The following is a 27,958-nucleotide window of genomic DNA, read 5'->3' as shown; positions in this document are numbered from 1 at the left end:
TCCTGGGAGGATTCTAACATATTCTCAAGGCCAAGGGGGCGCCTGCGAGACTGGAACGCAGCTTCGGAGCTGACGGGAGCCGGACTTTCGCTCTTCCTGGCGGCAAAACCTTGAGGAAATACTTTCTTTTCTAAATATTAAGAAATTTGAGGAGATGGGGCAGAACGACTAAGTCCTATATTTTCCTTTAGCCGGAAAACTGTCAAAATCTGTGGTAAAAAAAATTTTTTTCCCCAATAATTTCTGGAGATAGTTTCATCTTTCCATGGACTGGAGACAGTAAAAAATGCATCCCAGTGTGGTTTGGCTCTTAAATTGGGCAGTTTTTATTTTATGGGCTCCCTAGTTTACTTCTTTGAAGATATTTTGAGCTTATTCCGGAGCAGGGGGGGATGGGTCTCTTCAAAGTGTTATCTTATGTTAAAACAAAATAGAAATCCTAGTGAATTGCTATTGGAAGGTTTTCTCTGAGAAGAGGGAGAAAAGTTCATCCAAGAGGTACTTAAAGCCTTTCAAACGTGGGCAAAAGTAGTGAGATGGAACAGGGCACTGAAACGTCATCGTATTACGATTATTTGGGTTCCTGATTCTCATTCTTTAGAGGGCTGAGAGGAAACCAGAAATAATTTGGGATTACACCTTTAGGATTTTCAGAAAGTCTTGTTATCTCCCCTGGAACGTTCAGGTCTGAGTGAGAAAAAGAAGGAATTCTAAGAGGAGACTTTAGTTTTAGCAGAATTTAGATCACTTTGTTTTACTCCTCTCAGAGGTTTAAAAATATATACAGTGTGTGGTTGACACACTAAATCCCCCCAGGTTTTAGGTGTCAGTGAGTTTCTGAAGAGCCCACAGGCTCCCACCCAAGTCCCAGGTTACACAGTGCTCAGAGGAACAGAACAAAACCTAGGCCAGGTGTATATGTTACTATAATGAAAAATGCTACTGTGAGAAATTAAAAACAATCTTATGGATTGAATAAATTTATATTCTTTCATTTGGTGAAATCCCATGCAGTCCTTTTAAAAATATATACTTGTAGAAATATATCTATTGGTATGGAAAGAAATTATAATTTTAATTACAACTGAAAAGGATTACAAAATACTGTGAACAGTGATTTCCTCTGTTTTTATAAAAAACATATGGAAAACTCTAGAATGATATAAGTCAAAGGGCTTGATTTTGTGCTAAAAACCAAATGAATTTAATTTTCTTCTTTTTGTTTTGCTGTATTTTGTAAAAATTTTTGACTGTGTATTACTTGTATAATTTTATTTTTATTTTTATTTTTTTTACTTGTGTAATTTTAATGATTATTTTAAAATATCTACTAGCAAAGCACTATGTAGGGTATAGTTTTAAAGGAAATTCACAATATGCTTTTAACTAAGCTCTAAATTTCTTGGCCACATTTTCAATTGTATAGCTGGTTTTTTTTTTTTTTTTTTAACACTTATTTTTATTTATTTGGCTACATAGAGTCTTAGTTGTGGCATGTGGGATCTAGTTCCCTAACCAGGGATCGAACCCAGCCCCCCTGTATCAGGAGGGCAGAGTCTTAGCCACTGGACCACCAGGGAATTCCCGTATAGCTGGTTTTAACTTGATGTAAATTGACTTGTAACCTTTTAGATGAATAAGTAGCAATGTGATTTTTTAGCAATTTTGTGCCGAAAGGAGAAAATGCATTTTAGTCAGATATATTTGTAACTCTTTAATGAAATGTCTTAGTTGTTTCTTCAGAAATAAGGAGCCCTAGATTGGAGTTATAGTTATGCATGTGTACATATACATGTATATTTACAAAAAAAGTGTTTTCTGAATAGGAAAAGGAATGACACAAAGTCACTGTGTGTGAAAAATACCATTTTTTAAAAAGAATTATTGTTTAGTGTAAGTGAATTACTAGTAACTTCAATAAAATTCTTTCTAGGAAATGTTCAGTTTGAAATAAGTTATGTAGGCCCTTCCTAAGACTTGTCAGTTCAGTCAGTTCAATCGCTCAGTCGTGTCCAATCTTTGCAACGCCATGGACTGCAGCACGCCAAGCTTCCTTGTCCATCACCAACTCCCAGAGCTTACTCAAACTCATGTCCATCAAGTCAGTGATGCTATCCAACCATCTCATCTTCTGTTGTCCCCTTCTCCTCCCACCTTCAGTCTTTCCCAGCATCACGGTCTTTTCTAATGAGTCAGTTCTTCGCATCAGGTGGCCAAAGTATTGAAGTTTCATTATTAGCTGTTATTAAACAAAAGTGATACTGAGGGAAAATTATTCATTAATTTATTCTAGTCTTATTATTTTACAAAACTTTGATTTCATCACACATAGTGAATCATAATGAAACCATCTTAATCTATTAGAGCTAGTCAGTTTTTAAAAGCTGCAAACTAAAGTCTATTTTTTAATCTGTCATTATGGTTCCAACAAAAGAACATGTCAGTATTAAGTTTTTAAAAAATAGAAAAGTTTTAATTCTACATTAATACTTTGAATTTTTTAAGAATTAAAGTAAAAACAACATACTAATTGACAAATATTGAATGGATTGAAATTATAATTTTTTGTGTTATTTCTTTTGCTTTTTGAAAATATAACATTTCTTTTCTTAGAATACATTTCATCTAGATACATACCTCATTTTCTACTAAAACTCTGTCTAAAATATCTGGCTAAGAGGGGAGAGATTTTTAAGTATTTCATACCATCTGGAATGAATAAATAGACTCTACTGGTTGGAATGCCATATACGGGACATCACATTAAAAGTTCTGTAAATATAGAGAGATAACTATTACCCATCAAAATATGAATCTTTCCATTTAAAGAAACAACATCGCTTCATCAATATAATTTCCTTTTTTCTTTGTCTCTTGTGCCTTTTTTTTTCTAATCAGGATAAATTCATGAGATAAGGAAGAGGATGGCGTCTAGAGTAAATACCAGTTTCACTTTGATTCCTAACCAGAAATATAGACGTAGTAATCGTCGATCCAGCTATTTTTCTAACAACTTTGACTCAGATTCTCAGCCCTTATCAACACTTGGAAATTTTAAAGCCTTGCCAGTGGAAATATTCCAAATAATTCTAAAATATTTGTCAGGTGAGGTTTGGTGACTCTAAGTAGGCAACATGGATAATGGAATATTTTATTTTCCCCAAGAAGTAGCTTGTCATCTTAGACCCGGCTAGAATATTAATGGTGTTCATTTCAGTTCAGTTCAGTCTCTCAGTCATGTCCGACTCTTTGCGACCCCATGGACTGCAGCACACCAGGCCTCCCTGTCTGTATTCACATTTAGTCTATTTTTTTAAATTTCATCATTGTTAGGTAAGGGGTACTCAGAGAAAATATGATACTCAGACTCCTTAAAGCATGCTTCTAATTATAATGACATGGTAATTTGACTGTTACATCCCCAAATGTTTCTAATGCATTGAGAACTAGATTTCAAACAATTTTAAGATTTTACCCTTTTCCCCACTTTTATTATTTATTTTTAGTAGTATTATTAATAGTATTATTTAGTAGTATTATTAATGAGCTAACCTGTAAGTTCATAGACTGCTAATAGTGATGTTCTGTATTTAAGTCATTCACATATATGTATATATGTATATTTCTTTTTATAGTGAAGGATATCAGCATGCTAAGCATGGTGTCCAAAACAGTCAGCCAGCACATTATTAATTATATCTCAACCTCATCAGGAAGCAAAAGACTTTTACTACAGGATTTTCATGACCCTGAGCTGCCTGACAGAGAAGACACCACTATATTGGATCACTACAGATCTCTAGGTAATTTATGTAATAAAATAAGAATTGTAACAGGTAAAGAGCTATACTTAATTAAGGGGGTTTTATTATGCAATTCTATAAGGCCTGTGGGAAATGGAATACTTCCTATTTCCATGACACTTTTACTCTTCCAGTGTGAGGACTTTCCCTTAACAGCAATCCTTTTGTTTACTGTTTAGTCGCTCAGTTGTGTTCAACTCTTTGCGACCCTGTGGACACCAGGGTTCCTGTCTTTCAGAATCTCCCGGAGTTTGCTCAGAGTCTTGTTGGTGATGCCATCCAACCATCTCATCCTCTGTCACCCTCTTCTCCTGCTGCCCTAAATCTTTCCCAGCCTCAGGGTCTTTTCCAGTGAGTCGGCTCTTTGCACCAGGTGGCCAAAGGGTTGGAGCTGCAGCTTCAACATCAGTCCTTCCAATGAATATTCTGGGTTGATTTCCTTTAGGATAGACTGGTTTGATCTCCTTGCTGTCCAAGGAACTCTCGGGAGTCTTCTCCAGCACCACAATTCCAAAGCATCATTTCTTTGGTGCTCAGGCTTCTTTATGGTCCAATCTCACATCCCTGCGTGACTACTGGAGAAACCATAGTTTTGGCTATACAGACCTTTGTCAGCAAAGTGATATCTCTGCTTTTTAATACACTGTCTAGGTTTGTCATAACTTTTCTTCCAAGGAGCAAGTGTCTTTTAATTTCATGACTGCAGCCATCATCCACAGTGATTTTGGAGCACAAGAAAAGAAAGTCTGTCAATGTTTCCACTTTTTCCCCATCTATTTGCCATGAAGTGATGGGACTGGATGCCGTGATCTTCATTTTTTGAATGTTGAGTTTTAAGTCAGCTTTTTCACTTTCCTTTTTCATCTTGATCAAGAAACTTGATCAGTTCTTCTTCGCTTTCTGCCATTGGGGTGGTGTCATCTGCATATCTGAGATTATTGATATTTCTCCCAGTAGTCATGATTCCAGCATGGGGTTCATCCAGCCCAGCTTTTCACATGATGCATATAAGTTAAATAAGCAGGGTGATAGTATACAGCCTTGACATACTCCTTTTCAAATTTTGAACCATTCCATTGTTTCATGTCCAGTTCTAACTGTTGCTTCTTTTCCTGCATACAGACTTCTCAGAAGCTGGGTAAGGTGGTCTCTTATTCCCATCTCTTTCAGAATTTTCCACAGTTTGTTGTGATCCACACAGTCAAAGGCTCTAGTGCAGTCAATGAAGCAGAAGCAGATGCTTTCCTGGAATTCCCTTGTTTTCTGTCATCCAGCAAATGTTGACAGTTTGATCTCTGGTGCCTCTGCCTTTTCAAACCCAGATTGTACATCTAGATGCTCTCTGTTCACATACTGTTGAAGCCTAGCTTGAAGGATTTCGAGCATAACCCTGCTAGCGTGTGAAATGAGTGTGATTGTTAGGTAGCATTGCCCTTCTTTGGGACTGGAATAAACACTGACCTTTTCCAGTCCAGTGGCCACTGCTGAGTTTCCAAATTTGCTGGCATAGTGAGTGCAGAACTTTTAACAGCATTATCTTTTAGGATTTGAAATAGCTCAACTGGAATTCCATCACCTCCACTAGCTTTGTTTGTAATAATGCTTCGTAAGGCCCATTTGACTTCACACTTCAGGGTGTCTGGCTCTAGGTGAGTGGTCACACCATTGTGGTCATCCGGGTCTTTAAGACCTTTTTTGTACAGTTCTTCTGTGTATGCTTGCCACCTCTTCTGAATCTCTTTTGCTTCTCTTAGGGTCCATACCATTTCTGTCCTTTATTGTGCCTTCTTTACATAGAATGTTCCCATGGTATCTCTCTTTGCTTGAAAAGATCTCTAGTCTTTCCCATTCTATTGTTTTCCTCTATTTCTTCACATTGTTCATTTAAGAAGACTTTCTTATCTCTCCTTGCTATTCTTTAAAACTCTGTATTCAGATGGGTTTATCTTTTCTTTTCTCCTTTGCCTTTCACTGCTCTTCTTTTTTCAGCTATTTGTAAGGCCTCTTCAGACAACAGTCCTTTACATTACCTTTAAAGATGAGAATGCATTTTAAAGTATCCGTCCTTGTGACTTCATGTGGATACAGTGTCATTGAAGCTTATCATCTGGTGGCTTACCAGTTTAGGGAATTGATGTATTTTTATGCTTTACTTTGTGTGGATGTGATGAGTTTTTTTTTTTTTTTTTTTTTTATATGATGAGTTTTATCTCTGTATTTCTTTTCCTTTTCAACCGTATTAGTTTATAAAATAAATTTAAATATATTATTGTGGAAAATCATTATTCTGTTATCAGAAACAGTGGTTTCCTTTCTTAAGGATCCTGTGCATTTACTAATAAATCATTATGCTATTATTAAATTAACTTTAGCAAAGGAAGTCGTGGACGGTTTCTTCTCTGGATTTTTAATCGTTTTATCTTTCATCCCATTCATTGATTTCATTCTTCCTGAGTGCTAACATAAAATTCTAATTTTGACTTGATGACACCAGTTTAATTATGAAGCTACCTGTAGTTAATCAAAACATGGCAATGAAACTGAATATCTGATGTTGAGAGTAAGTTAAGTGAATATTACCTTTTAGTAGCCCAAGGATTCCTAGTTTTCAAATAATGAAATAAGACTGCATAGATGTGAAATACATCAAACTGTACTTGATAAGTATACTTAATAAGACTAAATGAAAAGTATGTGATCTTGTTACAGTGTTATTGCTCTCAGTACTTACTATTAAGCTTAGTAAAGCTTGCAAAAGAATACATCAATTACTTTTGGCCACTTATTGTAAATATCTTTTTTCAAACATCACCAGTTGTGGAGGAAGTGTTACTTGGGAAAAGCTTATTCTTTAGTTTAATTAGAAAGAATTTTTTCTCCCTGATCAGGCTCAATTGCATAAACAAACAAACAAAAAGCATTAAGACAATTATGTGGATCATTCAGTTAAAAATACAGATATGTGTTGATCTTTAAAGGTAGCTTTTAAACATGATTTTATTTGTGTAATGATTTCAACCTTCCATTTAAATTTGGTGCAGACAGCTAGCTTGTGACTGATTCTTTAGATAAATGTTTGATGTACTTACCATTTCCTCACATAGCCATTCCTCTGTTCTTGTTTTCCGACATTAAAATAACATTTTCAGAATTCTGCATTCTGAGGTTTATACATTTTAATTTGCTGCTTCATACAAAACAGAGCAGATGGCCCATGTGAAAAGAACAGTACATCTGATCTATTTTAGTGAGAAGAAATTAAAGAAGTTGGTCTCTAAAGGGTATAACAGAGCACCTGTGTTAAAAAATAAAGAAGTCAACTGGCATTGGTTTTTATGGGAAATTGCAATCCTTAAAAATAAGCATTCTACATTTAAAAAAGCAACCAGCATGCAATTAGAGTTTACAATTCCCCAGCTATGATATGCCTTGGGACTGGATGCCAGAACATGAAAGGAAAAGGACTCAGCCTGAAAACCAAACACTGAAAATGTCTTTTTATGTACAAAAATAAGAAGGGTTTATCTTTAAAATGCAGTCCTGATAATGTGTTGCCCAAACATAGCAACTTCTAAAAATAAGTTCAATTCCCATAGATTCTACAGAATTATATAAAGTTTATTATATTATGTAAAAAAGTAAATGCAGAGAAGATGAAGACTAAAGAAAGTCATGATATTCAGGTATGCGTTTTCTTACCATATCTTATTTTTAGTTTGAGGATATTTGTCCTTATAGGAATGTTAACAATATATTGCCATTTTAGGAGAACAGAACACTTAAAGTTAGAGAAAACAAATCATACACTTCCTGTCACTGTAGTTCAAGTTACATAGCTCACTGGGAAATTAAAGGCTTTTTAAAAAAATATGTAAACACAAAATTCTATACATTCTTAACATGCAAGCCCCGTAAAAGGATATCTTTAAAGAAAGAGATAAATATTTCATCCAAACTGGATACTTTCTGTGAGGGAAAAAAAGCCTTCTAATCTCTGAAATTTCAAGTACTTATGACTAAGTTTTTGTACAGTATTTGGAGAAAGGAATATAAAATCTCTTCTCTCACTCTTTCCATTAGCAACTCTTAAAATATTTTCCCTTGTGGACATGAGGTTAATTTTAAGAGATACTAGGGGAAAAAAAGAGATACTGGAATATGTTTTTTATGGAATAAAGACAGTAGAGTTTCCCAATTGTATTTTGTATTTGGTTATTATTGTCTTTGGGGGGGCTTGCCTTGTAGCTCAGTGGGTAAAGAATCTGCCTGCAATGCAAGAGACCCGGGTTTGATGCCTGGGTCAGCAAGATCCCTTGGAGAAGGAAATGGCAACCCACTCCAGTATTGTTACCTGGAGAATCCCATGGACAGAGGAGTCTGGCAGACTACAGTCCATGTAGTCCACCATTGTTATCTTTTTAAATTGAAATGCTTTCTTAAATCTATTCTATAGCACCAATTTCACAATTTTTTGTAAGATTTCATGTCATAGCCTCTTGGGTGAATACCAGAGTCATCCTTGGTAAACACCATGTATTACAAGTATAGTGAACGCTTCCTCCCAAACTTCCCCTTAAAAACACTGATATCAGCTCACAGTCCACTATGGTACATCTCACTTTCAGGAAACATTATGCTGTGAGTTATAGATATTCTTAAATTAATTATATTATTGTCATTTTTTTCATGTGTCTCTTTACTTTCTCAGGTCTACTATTTAAAAGATGTACATTGCTGCTACCCACAAAGGACAGACTAAAGTACATTCACAAGATACTTGCAGATGTAAGATCATACTTCTAAATTTGTTCACAATCTTGATTTCCAGTAAAGATGTTTTATTATTAATATCTTATACTCATTTTAAATCTATATTTATTTTCATGGAATTTCATGAATTAATACTAAAAATTGATTGATGATAATTAATACTTTACCAAGTACTCAGATTATAAAACACCAAAATGTAGTATAGGAGTATTTTCACTCAAGTTTATTAGGTTTATCAAAGTAGTAAAAATATTTTTACCTTGTGGGAATTCTGAAGATGTTTTAAAGTGATGATGTAGATATTTTATTAAAATGAAAATAATTTCTATGTGTTAACATTTTGCTGTTTAAATATTAAAAGAATTTTTAATATATAAAGTGACAAACCTTTTATGATAATTTATGACTTGGAAATGTGTATTAATGTGTTAGGGCATAATCTCTGTTAGACATTGAGTTTTGTTATGTAAGTCCAAATATATATCTACTATTACTGATTCAGTTTTACACTCAATAGTATGCAAACTGTTTCCACTGGCTTTTTTCATGTCAGTGTTTGCATTAACTTCAGCCTCTATGTTATTACAGCAACTTCCAAGATGATCTTCCTGCCACACATTTCTTCACTCCCCAAGACATTCTATATGCTGAATCACTTTCATCAGTTTAATTTTCTTGCTTAAAAACCTTTCAGTGGTTACTCAATTTCATCACAATAAGGTCCAAAGTCCATAGGTAGTATTGAGGTTCCCTTTGACAGTGCAAGCTTAATTCCTACTATCTTGAGCCTGACTAAGCTGCTCATATCTTTCTTTCCAGAGGAACCTTTTTTATTTTTACCTCTGTATAATTTTCCCTTTATTGTTTCCCTCACCAGTACTATCTATTCATTATATTTGAATCCCACTTAAAGACATTAAAGACATTACTTGTTTTACATCCTTCATGAGCTTTTTAAATCATTCTCAGAATGATCCTTTCCCTGATTTCATCATGTCTGATATGTTTATTTGGTCATTGTAGCATTTGTACATATTCTAACCTGAAATGTAAAAATAGCTTCAGGTGTGTATATTGTCCTAAATAAATTGTGAGCTCCTTAAGGCAGAGACTTTGTTTTATACTTTTTTCATAATCCTCCACCTATGTAACATGATGCTAATCAGTTATATATTGTTTTAGTTATTTTCAGTTAAGATTGAAAAAGGTCATTGCATATTTCCACTTAATGTGAATGTCAAATTATTGTACAGTTCCACTGAAAAGGAGGAATTAATAGTTGTTCTCTTTATAGGTTTCCTGTTTTAAATTCAATGGATGTGCATCTCCTTTGCAATGTGTAGGATTACTATGTTATGGCCTATTTTTACAGGTACATTTTTTATTTACTGAAAGAAGAAAAGGAGTTCTTTTTGAACTGTTAGTAAGTAGAGGATGTAATCTGTCTTTCTATAAAATAATAAAAGTGATAATAATCTAAAAAGAAAACAAAATAACATTGTAAAGGTTTGAGAATGTGTTAATATGTTTGCCACCTCAGGTTTTCTTCTTGGATTTCTCACTAGTAAGAAATGCTTAACATTTATATGCTCTATACCAATGTCCTTGAAGTTTCCAGCCAATTGTAATGACTGGAAATATTGTGGGATACAGAGTGTGGATGTGTAATGAATTTTAAGTCTTGGGCTAGTTATTGAAGATGTGATTTTAGAAATCAACTGTATTTTAAAAATTGTGACTATGGGAAATGATAGATACAACTGATTTTATTATGGGGCTTCCCAAGTGGTGCTTGTCATAAAGAACCTGCCTGCTGAAGCAGGAGACAAAAAAGACCCAGGTTCGATCCCTGAGTTGGGAAGTTCCCCTGGAGAAGGGCATGATAACCTGCTCCAGTATTCTTGTGTGGAGAATACCATGGATAGAGGCACTTGGCAGACTACAGTCCATGGGGTTTCAGAGTCGGATATGGAGTGCAACACCTCAGGCTTCCTTGTCCTTCACTATCTCCCACAGTTTGCTCAAATTCATGTCCTTTAAGACAGTGATGCTATATAACCACCTCATCCTCTGCCGCCCCCTTCTTCTTTTGCTTTCTTTGCATCAGGATCTTTTCCAATGAATCGGCTCTTTGCATCAAGTAGCCAAAGTATTGGAGCTTCAGCATCAGTCCTTCTGATGACTATTCAGGGTTGATTTCCTTTAGGATCTATTGGTTTGATCTCCTTGAAGTCCAAGGGACTCTCAAGAGTCTTTGCCAGCACCACAATTGAAAGCATCAATTCTCTGACACTTAGCCTTCTTTATGGTCCAACTCTCACAGCTGTACATGACTCCTAGAAAAACCATAGCCTTGACTATGTGGACCTTTGTCAGCAAAGTGATGTCGCTGCTTTTTCATATGCTGTCTAGGTTTGTCATAGTTTTACTTCCAAGGAGCAAGCATCTTTTAATTTCATGGTTGCAGTCACCATCCGCAGTGACTTTGGAGCCCAAGAAAAGAAAATCTGTCACTGTTTCCACTTTTCCCCATCTGTTTGCCATGAAGTAATGGAACTGGATGTCATGATCTTCTTTTTTCACAATATTGAGTTTCAAGTCAGCTTTTTCACTCTCCTCTTTCGCCCTCATCAAAAGGCTCTTTAGTTCCTCTTCACTTTCTGCCATTAGAGTGGTATCATCAGCTTATCTGAGGATGTTGATATTTCTCCCAGCAATCTTGATTCCAGATTGGGATTTATCCAGCCTGGTATTTCACATGATGTACTCTGCATAGAAGTTAAATAAGCAAGATAACAACATACAGTCTTTATATATATACAGGCTGTATATACAATATACAGTCATACGCCTTTCCCAATGTTGAACCAGTCCGTTGTTTAATGTCTGGGTCTAACTGTTGCTTCTTGACCTGCATACGGTTTTCTCAGGAGACAGGTAAGGTGGACTGGTATTCCCATTTCCTTCAGAATTTTCCAGTTTGTTGTGATCCACACAGTCAAAGGCTCTAGTGCAGTCAATGAAGCAGAAGCAGATGTTTTCCTGGAATTCCCTTGTTTTCTCTATGATCCAGCAAATGTTGGCAACTTGGTCTCTGGTTTCTCTGCCTTTTCTAAACCCAGCGTGTATACCTGGAATTTCTTGGTTCACATACTGCTGAAGCCTAGCTTGAAGGATTTTGAGCATAACCTTGCTAGCATGTGAAATGAGTATGATTGTTAGGTAGTTTGAACATTCTTTGGCATTGCCCTTCTTTGGGACTGGAATGGAAACTGACCTTTTCAGTCCTGTGGTCACTGCTCAGTTTTCCAAAGTTGCTGGAATTTTGAATGCAGCACTTTAACAGCATCATCTTTTAGGATTTGAAATGGCTCAACTGGAATTCCATCACCTCCAGTAGCTTTGTAGTAATGCTTCCTAAGGCCCACTTGACTTCACACTTAAGGATGTCTGACTCTAGGTGAGTGACCACACCATCTGGTTATCTGAGTCATTTATACCTTTTTTGTATAGTTCTTTGTATTCTTGCCACCTCTTCTTAATCTCTTCTGCTTCTGTTAGGTCCATACCATTTCTGTCCTTTATTCCCATCCTTACATGAAATGTTCCTTGATATCTCCAATTTTCTTGAAGAGATTTCTAGTCTTTCCAGTTCTACTATTGTCCTTTATTACTTTGTACTGTTCACTTAAGAAGACTTTCTTATCTCTTCTGGCTATTCTCTGGAATTCTGCATTCATTTGGGTATATCCTTCCCCTTGCCCCATGCCTTTCGCTTCTCTTCTTTTCCCAGCTATTTGTAAAGCCGGCTAATCACTTTGCCTTCTTGCATTTCTTTTTCTTTGGGATGGTTTTGGTCACCACTTCCTGTTACAAACCTCCATCCATAGTTCTTCAGGAACTCTGTCTACCAGATCTAATCCCTTGAATCTATTCATCACCTCCACTGTATAGTTGTAAGGGATTGATTTAAATTCTACTGTAGTCTGAAACTAAGCCACAGTATGGTTGTGAGTCAGATATCTAAAGTTGTGTTTTAGGGTCTGGGCCTTACTTTGTTATTTTCCTCATAACTGTCAGAGGTCAGGATTCAATACCATTTAGTTCTCTGAAAAGAGACTCTCAATGCAACCACAAAGAAATTGGATTTTGGAGCATTTCTAGGTTTTGTTTAATATAAAATTTCCTATGAATTTTAACAGTCCCATACTGGATAAAAATTGCGCATCACCCTGATTTTGTGCTGCAGCAGTTGATGGTCATAAGGCAATAGTGACTTATGTTTTGATTTGATGGTTTGAATATCTGCAATGTTTCCTTTATTTTATCATTCTCAGACTTTAACAGCAGGTTGGGATGAACTCGAGTGCCATCGTGTTTATAATTTCTTATGTGAGCTGACTAATCTGTCCCGCAAGATGCAGACAGCTGTCTGCAGCAAACCAGGTAAAGAACTAAAATTCAGAGATAACATTATACAAAGATTAAAATAGAAAAAAATAGTTTATTTCTAAAGTGTATTTTAAAATAAACTGCAGTGTTTACTGCAGTGTAGAAAGAGGACAAAGAGATATAAGGGAATGATAAACACTAAATCAGACAGTGAGGCAGAAGTGGCCTGTAATTACACAAAGAGACCAGCTCAGAGGGTCTTCAACCATATTAATAATATTTTATTCCTTAAACTGGTGGAAGATACAAAGGTGTTCATTATAATATTCTTTAAACCTTTATATATACCTGAAATATATTTTAAAAATTAAAAGAAATCTATAATTTAGCAATGTCACTCTAAGAAACTCCCACAGTGTGCACAAGGAGACATGTATAAGAATGAGCATTACAGGGAAGACTGCCAACAACCTAATGCCTGTTGTCAAGAGGATGGATAAATGAATTGTGGCATATTTATACAATTAAAAACCATTAATAGTTAAAATGAGTTAACTAGAGCCATGTGTATTTTTAATATGGATAAATCTCAAAATATAATTTGAGAGAAAAGGCTACCAAACAATACTTTTAATATGATAACATTTATATACATATTAAAAACATGTAAAATAATTCTATATATTCTTTATGGTTATATATATATGTAAAAAAATATAAGAACATAGTTGGGAGGTATGATAGGTAATTTTGTGTGTCAACTTTGGTAGTCCATGGTACCCAGATATTTAATCAAACAGTATTCTAGATGTTTGAATTTGTTTTTTAGATAAGATTGACATTTAACTTTGCAGACTTCGAGTAAAGCAGATTACCCTCCATAATGTGGGCGGGCCTCATCCAATCACTTGAAGGCTTTAGTAGAAAATGACTCTTCTCCCCAAACAAGAAAGAATTCTGCCAGCAGACTGTCTTTGGTCTCGAATTAGAAGTCCCCCTGCCTTGTTGGAGCCTGCCAACCTACCCTGTAGATTATGGGCTTGCCAAGCTTCAGTGATCTGCATAAGCAAGACAAATCCTGTGTATATATACACATCCTGTACTTTTGTTTCTCTAGAAAGCACTGATTAATACAACAGGAACAAAACCCAATTCAAGATGGTGATTATCTCTAGGGAAGAAGGAAATTGGGACTGATAAACAAGAAGTTTTAACTGTATGAATAATGTTTTATTTTTTTTTAATCCTGAAGCAAATATAGCTAAGATTTGACAAAACTAGATAATCAGTATACAATGTTTGTTATAGTATCTCTGTTTTTCTGTCAGCTTGAAATATTTCATTATGAGACAAATCATGGCAGAATTTTTTAAGGCAGATACAGAAGCCCAGTGAAACAATAGCAAAATTAATTTATCATGTCCTTCTCTTGATCAGAAAGTTTTATTAGTTCCCTGATATCTTCCCTGGTAGTTCAGCAGGTAAAGAATCTGCTTGCAGTGCAGGAGACTTCAGTTTGATTCCTGGGTCAGGAAGATCCCCTGGAGAAGGGATAGCTACTTCTCCAGTAGTTGGAATACTATCCACTCCAGTATTCTTGGGTTTCCCTGGTGGCTCAGTTGGTAAAGAATCCTCCTGCAATGCGGGAGACCTGGGTTTAATCCCTGGGTTAGGAAGATCCCTTGGAGGAGGGCATGGCAACCCACTCTAGTATTCTTACCTGGAGAATCCCCATGGACAGAGGAGCCTGGTGGGCTACAGTCCAAGGAGTTGCAGAGAGTCGGACACGACTGAGGGACTCAGCACACTAAGCAAGTGACACCTTCAGAATAAAGTGCAAGCCACACTGCTCTTCACATATGAACCCCAGCCTGCCTCTACAGACTTCCTGCCTACTGCTCTCCACATCAGTTTGACACAGGATATTGCTCTGTGTCACAGACTCCTCTTACACATTTCTACCTCATGCCTTTCATTCTCTCTTTTTCCTGAAATGCCATATCTCCTTTTCATCCTTTAAGACCCAGTTTACTTGATCTTTCCTGATCTACCTAGACCTGCAATAATCTCTCTCCTCTAAACTTCTGTGCTACTTGACTTAACACATCAAGAAAAACTTATTTACACATGGCCTTGGTGTGAGGGCTTCCCTGGTGTCTCAGAAGTTAAAGCATCTGCCCGCAATGTGTAGACCTGGGTTCGATCCCTGGATTGGGAAGACCCCCTGGAGAAGAAAATGGCAACCCACTCCAGTATTCTTGCCTGGAGAATCCCATGGAGGGAGGAGCCTGGTAGGCTACAGTCCACGGGGTCCCAAAGAGTTGGACACGACTAAGTGATTTCACTTTTGCTCTTTTGTTTTGGTGTGTTGGTAGACTTTCCATTTACGCTTATGTACAAGTAAGTAGATCATAAGTAGTATAAGAATATAAAATGTAAAATGGTGTCACCACCATGAAAAACAGTTTGGTCATTCCTCAAAAAACTAGATGTAGAGTTACATATGACCCAGTAATTACACTCCTAGGCACCTAACTAAGGAAATTGAGAGCAGGAACTTGAACAAATATTTGTACACCAGAATTCACTGAAACATTATTTTCAATGGCCAAAACCAGGAAGTTTTGGAAGTATTCATCAATAGATGAATGGATGGACAAAATGTGGCATATATATACAGTGGAATATTATTCAGCATAAAAAGGAGTAAAATGTCTGGCCCCACCATGTGGCTTGCAGGCTCTTAGTTTCTTTACTAGAGATTGAACCTGGGCCCCAGCAGTGCACAGAATCCTAGCCATTGGACCACCAGGGAATTCACAGGAGTGAAGTTTTGATATAGGCCACAACATGGATGACTTTTGAAAACATATGCTAAGTGAAGTAAGTCAGACACAAAAGGACAAATATTGTATGGTTCCACTTCTGTGAGGCACCTAGAACAGGCAAATTCATAAAAACAGAAAGTAGATTAGAGGTTACCAGGAACTAGGGGGAGAGGCGGCTGGAGAGTGATTGCTTAATGGTCACAAAGTTTCTGTTTGAGGTGAGAAAAAGTTTTAGATAGGGTAAGAGTGATAACAGTTGAACAACATTATGATTCTAATTGATGCCACTGAATTTTATACTTTAAAAATGGTTAAAATAGCAAATTTTAGATAATATGTATTTTACCACAATTTTAGAAAATAAGGTAATATATCCAAAACTGTTGAATTATATACATTAAATTAAATTATATACATTAAAGTTATATGGTATGTAAATTATATGTATATTCCAATAAAGTTGTTTTTAGAAATACATGAGATACCATTTTATACCCACTTGGATGGCTAGAACCAAAACATCAGATAGCAATTGTTGGTGAGTATGTGGGGCAATTGGAGCCCTCATATACTGCTGGCCAGAATGCAAAATGATACAACCACTTTGGAAAACAACCTGGCAGTTCTTCAAATGATTAAATATAGAGTTACCATATGACCAAGCAGTCTTATTCCTAGGTATATCCTCCAGAGAAACATATTCGTACAGAAGCTTGTAAATGAATGTTAATAGCAACATTATTCATAATAGCCAAAAGGTAGAGACAACCATCAATGGGTGAATAAATAAAATGTGGCATATATATACAGTGGAATGTTATTTGGCTATAAGAAAGCATGAAGTATTGATACATGCTATAACATGGATGAACCTTGAAAACATGCTTTGGAAAGAAGCCAGTCACAAAAGACCATCTACTATATAACTTCATATCAAAGTTCAGCATAGGGAAATCCATAGAGACAGAAAGTAGTGGTTAGTGCTGTGGGTGATAAAGGACAGAGGGATGGGAGAGGTACAGTTAAAAGAGCAGGGCTTCTTTTTGAGGTAATGACAATGTTCTAAAACTAACTTGGTGATAGCTGCATATATCTATGAATATACTGAAAAAAAGTTGAACTGTATATCCTTTAAATTGGTACATTTTATGGTATGTAAATTGTATCCCAGTAAAGTTATTTTAAAAAGTAGTTCCTTGATAATCTAAAATTTTTACAGAGTAAATGAAGTAACACTGTCAATACAAAGCATATTAATGATGTATGTCTTTGATCTATCCAATGGTGCACATCAATCTAAGAAGAATGCTTTACAATTCTTTTGTCTTCATAGGAAGTGCCCGAAAACTGGAGTTAAGGATCAGACTATTCTGTAGGAACGTACTGCTTGATCACTGGATCCATCAAAGTGATTCTGCATTTTGGTTGACATGTATATTGAAACCGTGGCCAATGGTGAATCAGGCAAGATTACTGTATATCATCTTCGGGCCTATATCTCCTCAAGATGGTAAGCATCTATTTCTTAGGGATGTATGTTACAAAGCTGGTTAATTACTTTTACTTTAGGAAACATCATTTTGTACCTGCTTAGTTTCATCTTTTTTTTTTTTGGATATCATTAGTTATTATAAAAGAGAACTATGGAAATTATTTACATGATGAAAGATTTCAGAACTTCAGTGAAATGGGCAGCTTCACATGATGCCATTTCAATTTCAGTCAACATATTTCCCAAGAATGTCACCACTCTAAGAAATAGTCCTTGTTGTCTGGAACTACTTTGGTGCCTCCATATTCTGGAAGAACTTCTTTTTTTTTTCAGTTCTACCAGTTTATTGCTACCAACCCATCTCCCTCCACCCTTGTGCACACATGCTCATTTAACCATCATGTAACCCCAATGGACTGCAGCCCGCCAGGCTCCTCTGTCCATGGACTTTTCCAGGCAAGAATACTGGAGTAGGTTGCCATTTCCTTCTCCGCTGGGAGAACTTTTATCTCCAACTTTCGTGCTAACTGGTTGAATCTGTCCACCGTTTCCTTTAGAGCCGAATCCAACAGCTACCACCATTGCTTGCAATGCTTTTCCTTGTGGTTTTTCTGGAAGCATAATGCCTCCTTTGGTTACAGTTTCGGCTGCACTTCTTTCAACTAAACATGACTCCAGCTGCCGCAGTTCATACTCTGCTGTCACGCCGCAGCCACAAGGAAAGACCTCTCATCATTCTTAATAACTAAAGTGGATACAACTGTATACTACATTACACTACATTTGCTTGGATGAATATATTTCTTTTGTTCACACAGCATTATGTCAGGACTTAACCAGTCTAAAATGTGTTGTGTAGCAGCAGGAAGCCAATTTGCAAATTTTGTTTGTGTGTATAATTCAGAAAAACTATTGGTCATAGGTAAACAATAAAAAATTGACTGGATTACTCAGTTTTGATATGAGTGTCTGGAAGATTCTGAAATATAGCATGCTGTCTTTTTGGAAGGTTATCACTAGGTTTTATTTCATTTTAGTAAGATTTTATCAATTGTTTATTTTAATTTCTGTTATGGGATAACATTATCTTTGAACCATAAACAGTGTTTTGCTTGGTGAAACTACCTTTTCTTTACTTCATTTAGCTATTGTTGCTGTGCTTCATTGCATAAGTCAGAGACATTAAAATTTATACTGTTATCAGAATTGACCTTTCATTATGAAAGTAGCATGTATAAGTAATGGATTTCATTATGCAATCCCATTTCCTTTTTAAATAATCCATGTAATCTTTATCAGAGAAGCAACTATTCTGTCATAGCCTAGTTTTTGTTTCAATTATCATTCAGGACAGGTGGTTTGGCAGAAAATGATAGAAGAACCTACAGATGAATCCTGTCTGAAAGGTTTGGCTGATGCCATTAAATTACTATATGACACAGGCACCAAAGAATGGACAGCAGATGATGTTATCAGTCTTGTAGATGAACTATCAGGTAAAAAAAAATATTTACCACATAGAGTAATAGAAACATAATATTAGAATACAGTTATAAAATTGTAAGGACATAGAGCAATTAAAAATTTTTTTTAAGTTATACATACAGCTCTAGAGGAAACAAACGGCTTATCATCAGAAGTCACTTTTTTATTTTTGAAGAGAATGCATATAATCAATTTACTTTCCTTCGGTTTTCCTTGTCAATTTTATAGATATTATTCATTGTTATTATTATTTGAAAGTTTCATTATTTTATTAGCTTAGTTATTCCCATTTTGCAAGTTCTCAGAAACACCTCCTAATGCTGAACAAGAGGAAAGCCCTTTCCAGTTGGTTCAGGAGATATGAAACAATGTTTCCCATTCATGCATAATCCTTTAGACTCTGAAATTCTCAAGATTTCTTTCTTTTCCCAGGATTAGACCACTTTGTTGACCTTTGTGGGAGAAATGCTTTGACTATATTACTAGTACATTTGTGAGAGTCACTGTGACTTGGCAATAATCTCTTTTGCCCGGTAAAGGCTGTAACTGGAAAACTAAAGCATTTTCTCCAAGATTCTCCTTTGACACTAATTGTATTTCCAATAAAGTGATATAATATTACATGTATTTAATGATCTTTACTATAGCTATTATGTAATATCTCATTAAATACTGTTTTTCCTTTAATAAAAGTGGTTCCTCGTGAGTGGCTTCTAGAGAATAGTGCACGTCTCCTAATCCTAAGTGGGAACAACATCTGTTTCACTTTCATGGCTAGTAAAGCTGTGAATGGACGCACCATTGAGCTGGCAAGGCTGATAGTCTTTTTGGCTTTGGTAAGTAAAAAATAAGTTTTTTCTAGCAAGTTGTTTAACGTTATAGCTGACCTACCAAGAAGCTGCCATGAAGGAACTGAAATATGTACAAAACATTTTGAAAGAATAAGTATTTAAGTATATTTTTATATATACTTAAAAATTTTTTAATTTATATAACAAACTATCATATTTTGGAGACATTCCTTATATTAACCTCTCCCCACATCGTATCTGAATTGTCATTATACAGCTCTGCCCAGTTATATTCTTTTTTCCCCTTAGATTCCATTAAAAAAAAAAATAAAGCACTCTATATAATTTGCTCCAGGGTATTTCATGGGCATTAGGGAGAGAATGTGGAAGTGAGTGGTGGTAGAAGTGAAATAAGATTTGTAATTGCTGAAGCTGGAGAATGGATACTAAGGGTTTATAATACTATTCTCTTTACTTTTATATAGTTAAAATGTTTTTTAAAATAAAACATTTAAAAATATATTTAATGTCCATTCATTTAACACAAATTGAGTGTTTACTATGGGCTATATACTGTGTAAGATTTTAGGACTATGGAAATTAGTAGAACAAATCCCTGACCAAAGCTGCTTACTGTCTTTTAAGAGATATCAAAGTATGCATAAATAAATTCAGTGTGGGAATTTCCTGGCAGTCCAGTAGTTAGCACTTAGCACTGTCACTGCCGCGGCCTGGATTCAGTCCCTGGTCAGGGAACTAGATCCCACATGCCACAACTAAGAGTTTGCATGCCGCAACTAAAGATCCCACATGCCGCAACAAAGCTCTGGCACAACTAAATAAGTAAATAAGTATTTTTTAAAAGATGTGAAAATGTGAGGAAAGCTACCAAATTAACTGTATTCTGAATGTAAATATTTATTTTAATAAGCAGATGTCCTAAAAAAAAGAGAGAATTGGAATTGCATGGCTATCTCAGGGAACTATAAGCAGTTCAGTATTATTTCTGAAGGGAAAAATGTGCAGAAGAGGAGGAGGTGGTGAGTTTAGATAAGAAGGGAGAGGCCAGGTAAGGAGGGACCTTGTAGACCAGTCTGTGGAGCTTGAACCACAGTAGCCACATTGCTGACAAATTTTAGGAAACAGGGAGATACTTTTTGGAAGGTGACTTTGGCCTCACTCTAGCAAAAGGACTGGAGGGGAAGCCATTAGGGGTGGAGAAGCCTTCTCTGGTTAACATCTCAACTCTGATCATTAATTTTCTCTAAATCACCTCAGATTTGTCTTCTATACTTTGGCCACCTCATGTGAATAGTTGACTCATTGGAAAAGACCCTGATGCTGGGAGGGGTTGGGGGCAGGAGGAGAGGGGGCGACAGAGGATGAGATGGCTGGATGGCATCACCGACTCAATGGACGTGAGTTTGAGTAAACTCCGGGAGTTGGTGATGGACAGGGAGGCCTGGCGTGCTGCAATTCATGGGGTCGCAAAGAGTCGGACACGACTGAGCGACTGAACTGAACTATCTTCATTTACCACTGGTGTTCTTAAGCCACTATCTTTGTGGGGTAATTGTCTCCCTAAATAGGGAAACTCTTTGAAATCCAGAACTATGTCACTTACTTCTTTCACAATGTCTTGTACAGTGATTTATACATAGTAAGTGGTCAATAAATCTTTCCTGTCAGATTAACATTATTTGGTTATATTACTGTATAGTTTATTTTCATGCTGTATGTTATTTGGCTACATGGACAATTTGCCATTTAGAATGTTGGTAAATCAACCTTTTTCCTTTCAGTCAGTTTTAGCTAAAAACATGTAATCCTCATTTTATTTATTTTTTAAATAAGAGAGAAATATTCCTTATAGCTCTCAAGATAGAAAGTTAATATTATCATAGAGTTCTCTTGCCTATTGAAATTGCCTGTTTGTCTGTCACCCTCATTGGATCCCTTAAATATAGAGGCCTTGTGTTTATGGCTTGCCATAGTAGCCCCAGCTGTTAGCATATGCTCAATAAATAATTACTGAACGAATGAATAAATGAGCAGGAGCCTTTTTTTTCATATGTTTAATAATTGGTGTTTGTTTGGCCGTGTGGCATGTGGGATCTTAGTTCCCAGCCAGGAATAGAACTCATACCCCCTATAGTGGAAGCACAGAGTCTTACCCACTGGACCACCAGGGAATTCCCAGTAATTGTTTGCAATATTATTTTTTTACATTAATAGTATCCTATAATAATCTTGAACCAGGCTTTTATTTACTTCATGCTTTTTTCCCCACAAAATTTGTACCATTTGAAAGCAAAGGAGTATTAGATATAAGAGCATTTGCCATTTATAGACTCAACATATTATGTTATTAAATTATGTTAAACTTATAAACAGTAATTGTTAATACAATTTTCAAATTCTATAACTTTCTTCACATGAAAATTTACCACAATGCTTTGTATGTCTAAACCAGGTGTGTGAGAAAGAACTATATTGCATGGATTGGGCAGTTAAAATGATGCAAAGAGTCTGTAAAGTCTTTAGCACTCCAGTGGAAAGAAATAACTTCCTGCAGAGTGTGGCAAATGCATTTGCATGTGCTATAATGGAAATGCTACAGTCAGTTATGTCTGGTGAGTATACACATAAATGGTACACAAGTGTGAGTAAAATGCATGCTAGTCTTCCCTTAAGACAAATATAATTCTGTGTAGACTTTTATTCCTAAGCAAAGAATAGAAAAATCAGTCATTGTTAGTTTTTTCATGAGATATATTTAGTTTCTAGTATTGTCACTTTTATTTTTTTCTTTTTATTTTTTTTAGTAGTATTGTCACTTTTAAAATCTGGTATTGGTTTTATTTATTTATTTATTTATTTTACAATAAATGAACTTTTCTAATTAGCACCTCAAATTATAAGATCTTATTCACTACAAACAAGGTTAAAAGACAACCCTTAGAATGGGAGAAAACAATAGCAAGTGATACACCTGACAAATAATTAATTTCCAAAATATACAAGCAGCTCATACAACTCAAAACCAGAAAAACAAACAGCCCAATCAAAAAGTGGGAAAAAGACCTACACCGACATTTTCCCAAAGAAGACATACAGATAACAAACACATGAAAAGATGCTCAACATCATTCACTATCAGAGAAATGCAAATCAAAACCACGAGATACCACCTCACACAAGTCAGAATGGCCATGATCAAAAAGTCTATAAACAATAAATGCTGGAGAAAAGGGAACCCTCTTGCATTACTGGTGGGAACATAAACTGATATAGCCACTATGGAAGATGGTATGGAGATTCCTTAAAAAGCTAGGAATAAAACCACCATATGACCCAGCAATCCTACTCGTAAGCATGTACCCTGAGGAAACCAAAACTGAAAAAGACACGTGTACCCCCGATTTTCATTGCAGCACTATTTATAATAGCTACAACATGGAAGCAACCTAGATGTCCACTGACAGACGAATGGATAAAGAAGTTGTGGTACATATATACAATGGAATACTATTCAGCCATAAAAAGGAACACATTTGAGTCAGTTCTAATGAGGTGGACAAACCTAGAGCCTATTACACACAGTGAAGTAAATCAGAAAGAGAAATATAAATATTGTGTACTGATGCATATATATGGAATCTAGAATGATGGTACTGATGAATTAATTTTCAGGGCAGCAATGGAGGAACAGACATAGAGAACAGGCCTAAGGACGTGGTTGGGGAGGAGAGGAGGGAGAGGGTGAGATATACAGAAACTTACAATACCATATGTAAAATAGATAGCCAATGGGAAATTGCTGTATGACTCAGAGAACTCAAAGAGGGGCTCGGTGAATATCTAGAAGGGTGGGATGAAACGGGAGTTGGGAGGGAGGGGATGTGGGTGTTCCTATGGCTGATTCTTGTTGAAAATCTGGTATTGGTTTTAATGGAAGACATAAAATTGAAGAGTCTGCTCTGAAAGGAACCAATATAATTCTGCACAGCAAAAAATCTTAACCTGTTTACTTGACCAACTATTATAACCATCATAATAATATCCTTTATTTGTATAGTTTGCACATTATATTATTTCACAGTTTTATTAGGTGGCAAATATGATAATTAACCCTAATTTACCAAGGAGAAAACTCAGGCTTAGAGAAATTACCTGACTTGCCCAAGGTCATGAAGTTAGAAGCAGTCAAGTATGGACCAGCATATTTTTTTTCTGATTTCTAATTCAGTGCTCTTAATATAATTCCATGGTTTCAGTTGTTAACATCTAACTTAATGAAAATCACTAACTAGTCTTCTGTTACACAGTGTTAGGGATAATGTGTATGTTTTGAATAAATCATATATTTGGAAACTTAACTGTCATTTTCTTTTCTATATGTCTGTTCCTGTGTATGGCATAGGAGATGCTGATGACGACGACAGAAGCTTTATGAATTTGTTTCATCTTGTGCAGGCTCAGGCTAGCTTCCATAAAGAGGTCCTGTATTTGACCATGAATGTTCTCTCTTCCTAAATACTCAGAAATCTTTGCATGTAGAAAACACCTCACTGAACTAATGATTAGAAGAGTGTTACTTTTCCACACTCAAAGAATAGCATCCATGGGACTTTTTATCACCTAAGTAACCTAAGAATTTAAAAGCTGCATAAAACTCTAGAAGCAACTGTTTAAATCATTACTAATATAAAAATTACAGGCAAACCCAAGAATGTATTGAGATTTCTGTAGAAAACAAGCTGTGCCTCTCAAACTAAATGGAACATTAGTGTTAAAAAATCCAGGGCCGGCTAACCCATATGTGTGGGTGCTCAAAGCAAGAGAAAATTCTGTTACATAATTAGAGCAGACCCAAATAGTGTGTCTGTGTTCACTTTGCTTAGATTGTATAGACATAGCATAGAATGTTTTGTGAAGATTTGCAGTATGATGTTTTGGGTTGTGCAGATATAAATCATATTTTTTTTACCACCTTTTTTGCATATGATTACAGAGAACATTGTGTTTGGTTCATTTTTTTTTTTTAGTTCTACCACTTTATTGCTACCAACCCATCTCCCTCCACCCTTATGCACACATGCTCAGTCATGTAATCCCATGGACTGCAGCCCACCAGACTCCTCTGTCCATGGACTTTTCCAGGCAAGAATACTGGAGTGGGTTGCCATTTCCTTCTCCATTGGTTCATGTTTTTATGGATCAAAAACCAAAGGAAGTATGTTTTTGTGTATATACAGATCCATACATATATGTGTATATATACGTGTGTATATATATATATATATATATATATATATATGCCATATACACACACACACATGCACAAACACACATATATGTCCTTCTTTAAGACAAATAATCTAAAAAAGTCTATAAATAGAGGAAGGTATATATTATCTTAACACAATCAAATCATCTTTTATTCTTTCCTGGGGATTTGAGTAAAATGTTGCAAGTAAGGAAAAATATAAAATGAGAGAAAGTAGCTATTCTGCTCCTAAAGCTTTTCTCCTTATTTTAAATAATAGGACTTGAAACTGGAAGCATGAATGGTTCCAGCAATCCATGAGAGAATGAGGTTTATCTTCACTCAAGTAAATGGATTCCAAGAAGCTCCAGGACTATTTCAGTTTGACTAGTATCTGCAACCATCAGTCTTACTATTAAAATAGAAAAAATAGTGCCCATTGAGCTGAAATAATGCTGGAGCCCTCCTGGATCTCCCATTTTCTTCTTGGGTTTGATCACTTTACTTCTGCTGAAGATACACCCTTTCCCACTGGACTTCTCAGAGACTGACTTTCTTTTCCTGAGCCCTTGACGTTTTAAATCATCTCTGGAGCTGATGAAGGAAAGAAAAACTAGAAGATATGGAAATCACCCACAGAATTGGGATAGAAACTGTGAGAAATTCTCCAGTTTGACAAGAGGGTTAAGAGATTTAATAGGGTTGAGAATGAGTGAAAATTGTGGAGAAAATATGAATTGTAACAAGATTTTACTACACTTTAATAGCAAAAAGACTTACCTTTATTTTGAGGGGTCAGAAATTAACTGCCTTTCTTTGATGGATTGTCCAGCTAATTCCATCAGTAGCAGGAATTTTTTTCTTCAGAGTCTAGTATTTGTATATTTATGCACAAAGTTATTTTTTTATCCTGATTTCATTTTCTTCTCTTCAATTTAAGGATTTACCCACAACTAAATTATAAGGATTAAAAGTTGTCAGATACCAGAATACAAAAATAACACTTTAATTAGCTTTTTTTCCCGTTCTCTCACTCTTTTTTCCATATGTGCTTTGGAAAGCCTAATCCATTTCTTAATCAAAACACTGGTGATTCCAAATTGAGAATATTAGATTATATAGGGGGGAAAAAGAAAAAAAATTTTAAGTAGAAATTTTCATATTAAAAATATATTTTAAAATTTTTCATATAAATAGTGAATATTTTAAATATTTTCCTAGATGGATGTTAAGTTCATTGCCTTAGAGAAAGAAATTTAACATTGTGAAATTGCTTTGATTTCTTGAATTATCTAAGTCTCCACACCAGTTATTTTCAACATGTTTACAAAAGAATAATGGTTTAATTTAAAACATTTTTTTAATCTAGATTGTGAATTGCGTTTTACACTTCATCTGACATGATTGCTGCAGCAAATTTTTTTTAGCTCACATTATTTTGTTATTCTTAATAATTGTGAGATTATTATCTTCCTCAGAAATTTGGAACATAAGAAAATCTGATTCATTCTTTGGGTATAGTAAATAAATGATATCATCTTGTTACCAATAAAAAGTAAACTGATAGATTCTTCATTTGATTATTAATAGATAAAGATAATCTCTGAGACCAAAACTGCAGTTTCCTCAACTTGGCTTTTTTTTTTGCTGAATATATTTGTCATCAGGAATGAAATGTGATATCAAATTTTAAAGTAGGAAATTAACTTTCAAAAGTATATTTTATTATTGATAGTATTGATGTTTAAGTGATGGTAGAGGCAGTCATATCACCACAAAAAGGGAGCATTTGCAAATGAATAGTCTAAAAACAGTGGGCGACTGTCCACTTCTAACCCACTCTAGAATAGTCATGATAAAATAATGATGTAAATTGTCAACAGGTCAGATAATTTATCCTGTACCTCTTTCTAAACTAGGAGATTAACCTGGGTTTCTAGCTTTTTTCCTCTTTTGATAATGATTTCCCCAGTCTCTTTTGAGCTTGATTTATAGGATGGTTTTTATTTCCACTAGAAGACAAACTCAACAACACATCATTATTTATCTTTACTGTTGTTTCTAAGCACACACATCACACCATAATAGCACTAATAACAATCTAATGACACTCATTTTCTTAGAAATAATACTCTGTGCCTTATGAAACTATAGAACTTCTATCGTTAATACTTTTTTAGATAATTCCTTCTCATGCTGTGCTGACCTGTCAACTTTATCATCTTCACAATGTAGTACATACTGCACTTGGGAACCATTCAGGAAGCTCAAGCAGTTTTATCGGGTAGCTCTCCATAACATGAACAACTGGCACCCGATTTCACACTTTATCCATCCCTTCATGGCTTAGTTGGTGCTTCCAGTTCTTCTATTAATAACAAAATATTTTATTGTCAGGATAATTATTCAGCTTTGGAGATTAGAGCAAGCATGAGGTGCCCAGTAAAAGGTGTAACTGGAAAAACCACATTATGTCAATAAAAAGCAAACATGAGCCCCTTTGTGTGATGATTACTCAAGAGTTAATAGCTTAAGTGAATAATACTCAATTATATGATTACAGATTTGCATGTCAGTATTGTAAAGGATAAAAACACAATGCTCCCACAAAAACTTCTTTCGTTATTGGATACCATACTAGCAATATGACTCCTTTACCAATTCTACTAGCATGTAGCTCTGAAACCTGTAAGAAATCAGGTGATGGACATATGCTTCTTGGCTTATTGAGACATCACTAACATAGGAAAGATGACCCGAAAGACAGCTGTATTGGGCAGTCTTTTCTAGGTTAAAAAAAAAGTGCCAAAGGACTAAGAACACATTTTTTTCATCAAGAAAGTAAATACAATTCCAGAAAATTCCTCAAGTAACTAAACTTTAAAAAAAAACAACAGTTTATCCCTTGAAAATTTTTTAAATTTAAAAAGATTAATAATTGTAGATTTTCTAAGATCACTGCTTTCTTAAAGGTGCACAAAACTGAAAAATATTCATTGTTAAAGTGTTGTATTTATGGTGAACTGTCTTTGATACATATTTGCTAAATTTAATTTGCTATTTATTAATGTTAATAAAATACAATTAGAAACATTTCTAACTTGTTCAGAGTTTGTCTTTATGCAAAC

The 27,958-nt window shown here is 35.3% G+C and overlaps 1 protein-coding gene across 3 annotated transcripts; it reads left to right on the top strand.

Moving 5' to 3' along the window:
• The first annotated feature begins 19 nt into the window (after positions 1–19).
• Positions 20–27,923, top strand: FBXO47 (F-box protein 47). 3 transcript variants are annotated; one of them, XM_020879573.2, is made up of 12 exons: positions 20–214; positions 2,899–3,105; positions 3,636–3,803; positions 8,512–8,588; positions 9,868–9,945; positions 12,911–13,019; positions 17,127–17,303; positions 18,635–18,781; positions 19,464–19,606; positions 22,035–22,194; positions 23,985–24,061; positions 25,111–27,923. In XM_020879573.2, exons 2-12 carry the CDS (start codon positions 2,925–2,927, stop codon positions 25,129–25,131), a joined length of 1,338 nt encoding a protein of 445 aa, XP_020735232.1. In that variant the 5' UTR covers positions 20–214; positions 2,899–2,924; the 3' UTR covers positions 25,132–27,923. The 3 variants fall into 3 exon arrangements, with proteins under 3 accessions (XP_020735232.1, XP_020735231.1, XP_020735233.1); XM_020879572.2 differs by having other exon boundaries at positions 23,985–27,923; XM_020879574.2 differs by lacking the exon at positions 18,635–18,781 and having other exon boundaries at positions 23,985–27,923.
• Positions 27,924–27,958: the final 35 nt, after the last annotated feature.

Source organism: Odocoileus virginianus, chromosome 17 (assembly GCF_023699985.2).
Source record: "Odocoileus virginianus isolate 20LAN1187 ecotype Illinois chromosome 17, Ovbor_1.2, whole genome shotgun sequence".
Taxonomy (NCBI): Eukaryota; Metazoa; Chordata; class Mammalia; order Artiodactyla; family Cervidae; genus Odocoileus; species Odocoileus virginianus.
The sequence above is the reverse complement of the archived record's forward strand: the minus strand, read 5'-3'. Positions and strand labels throughout refer to the sequence as shown.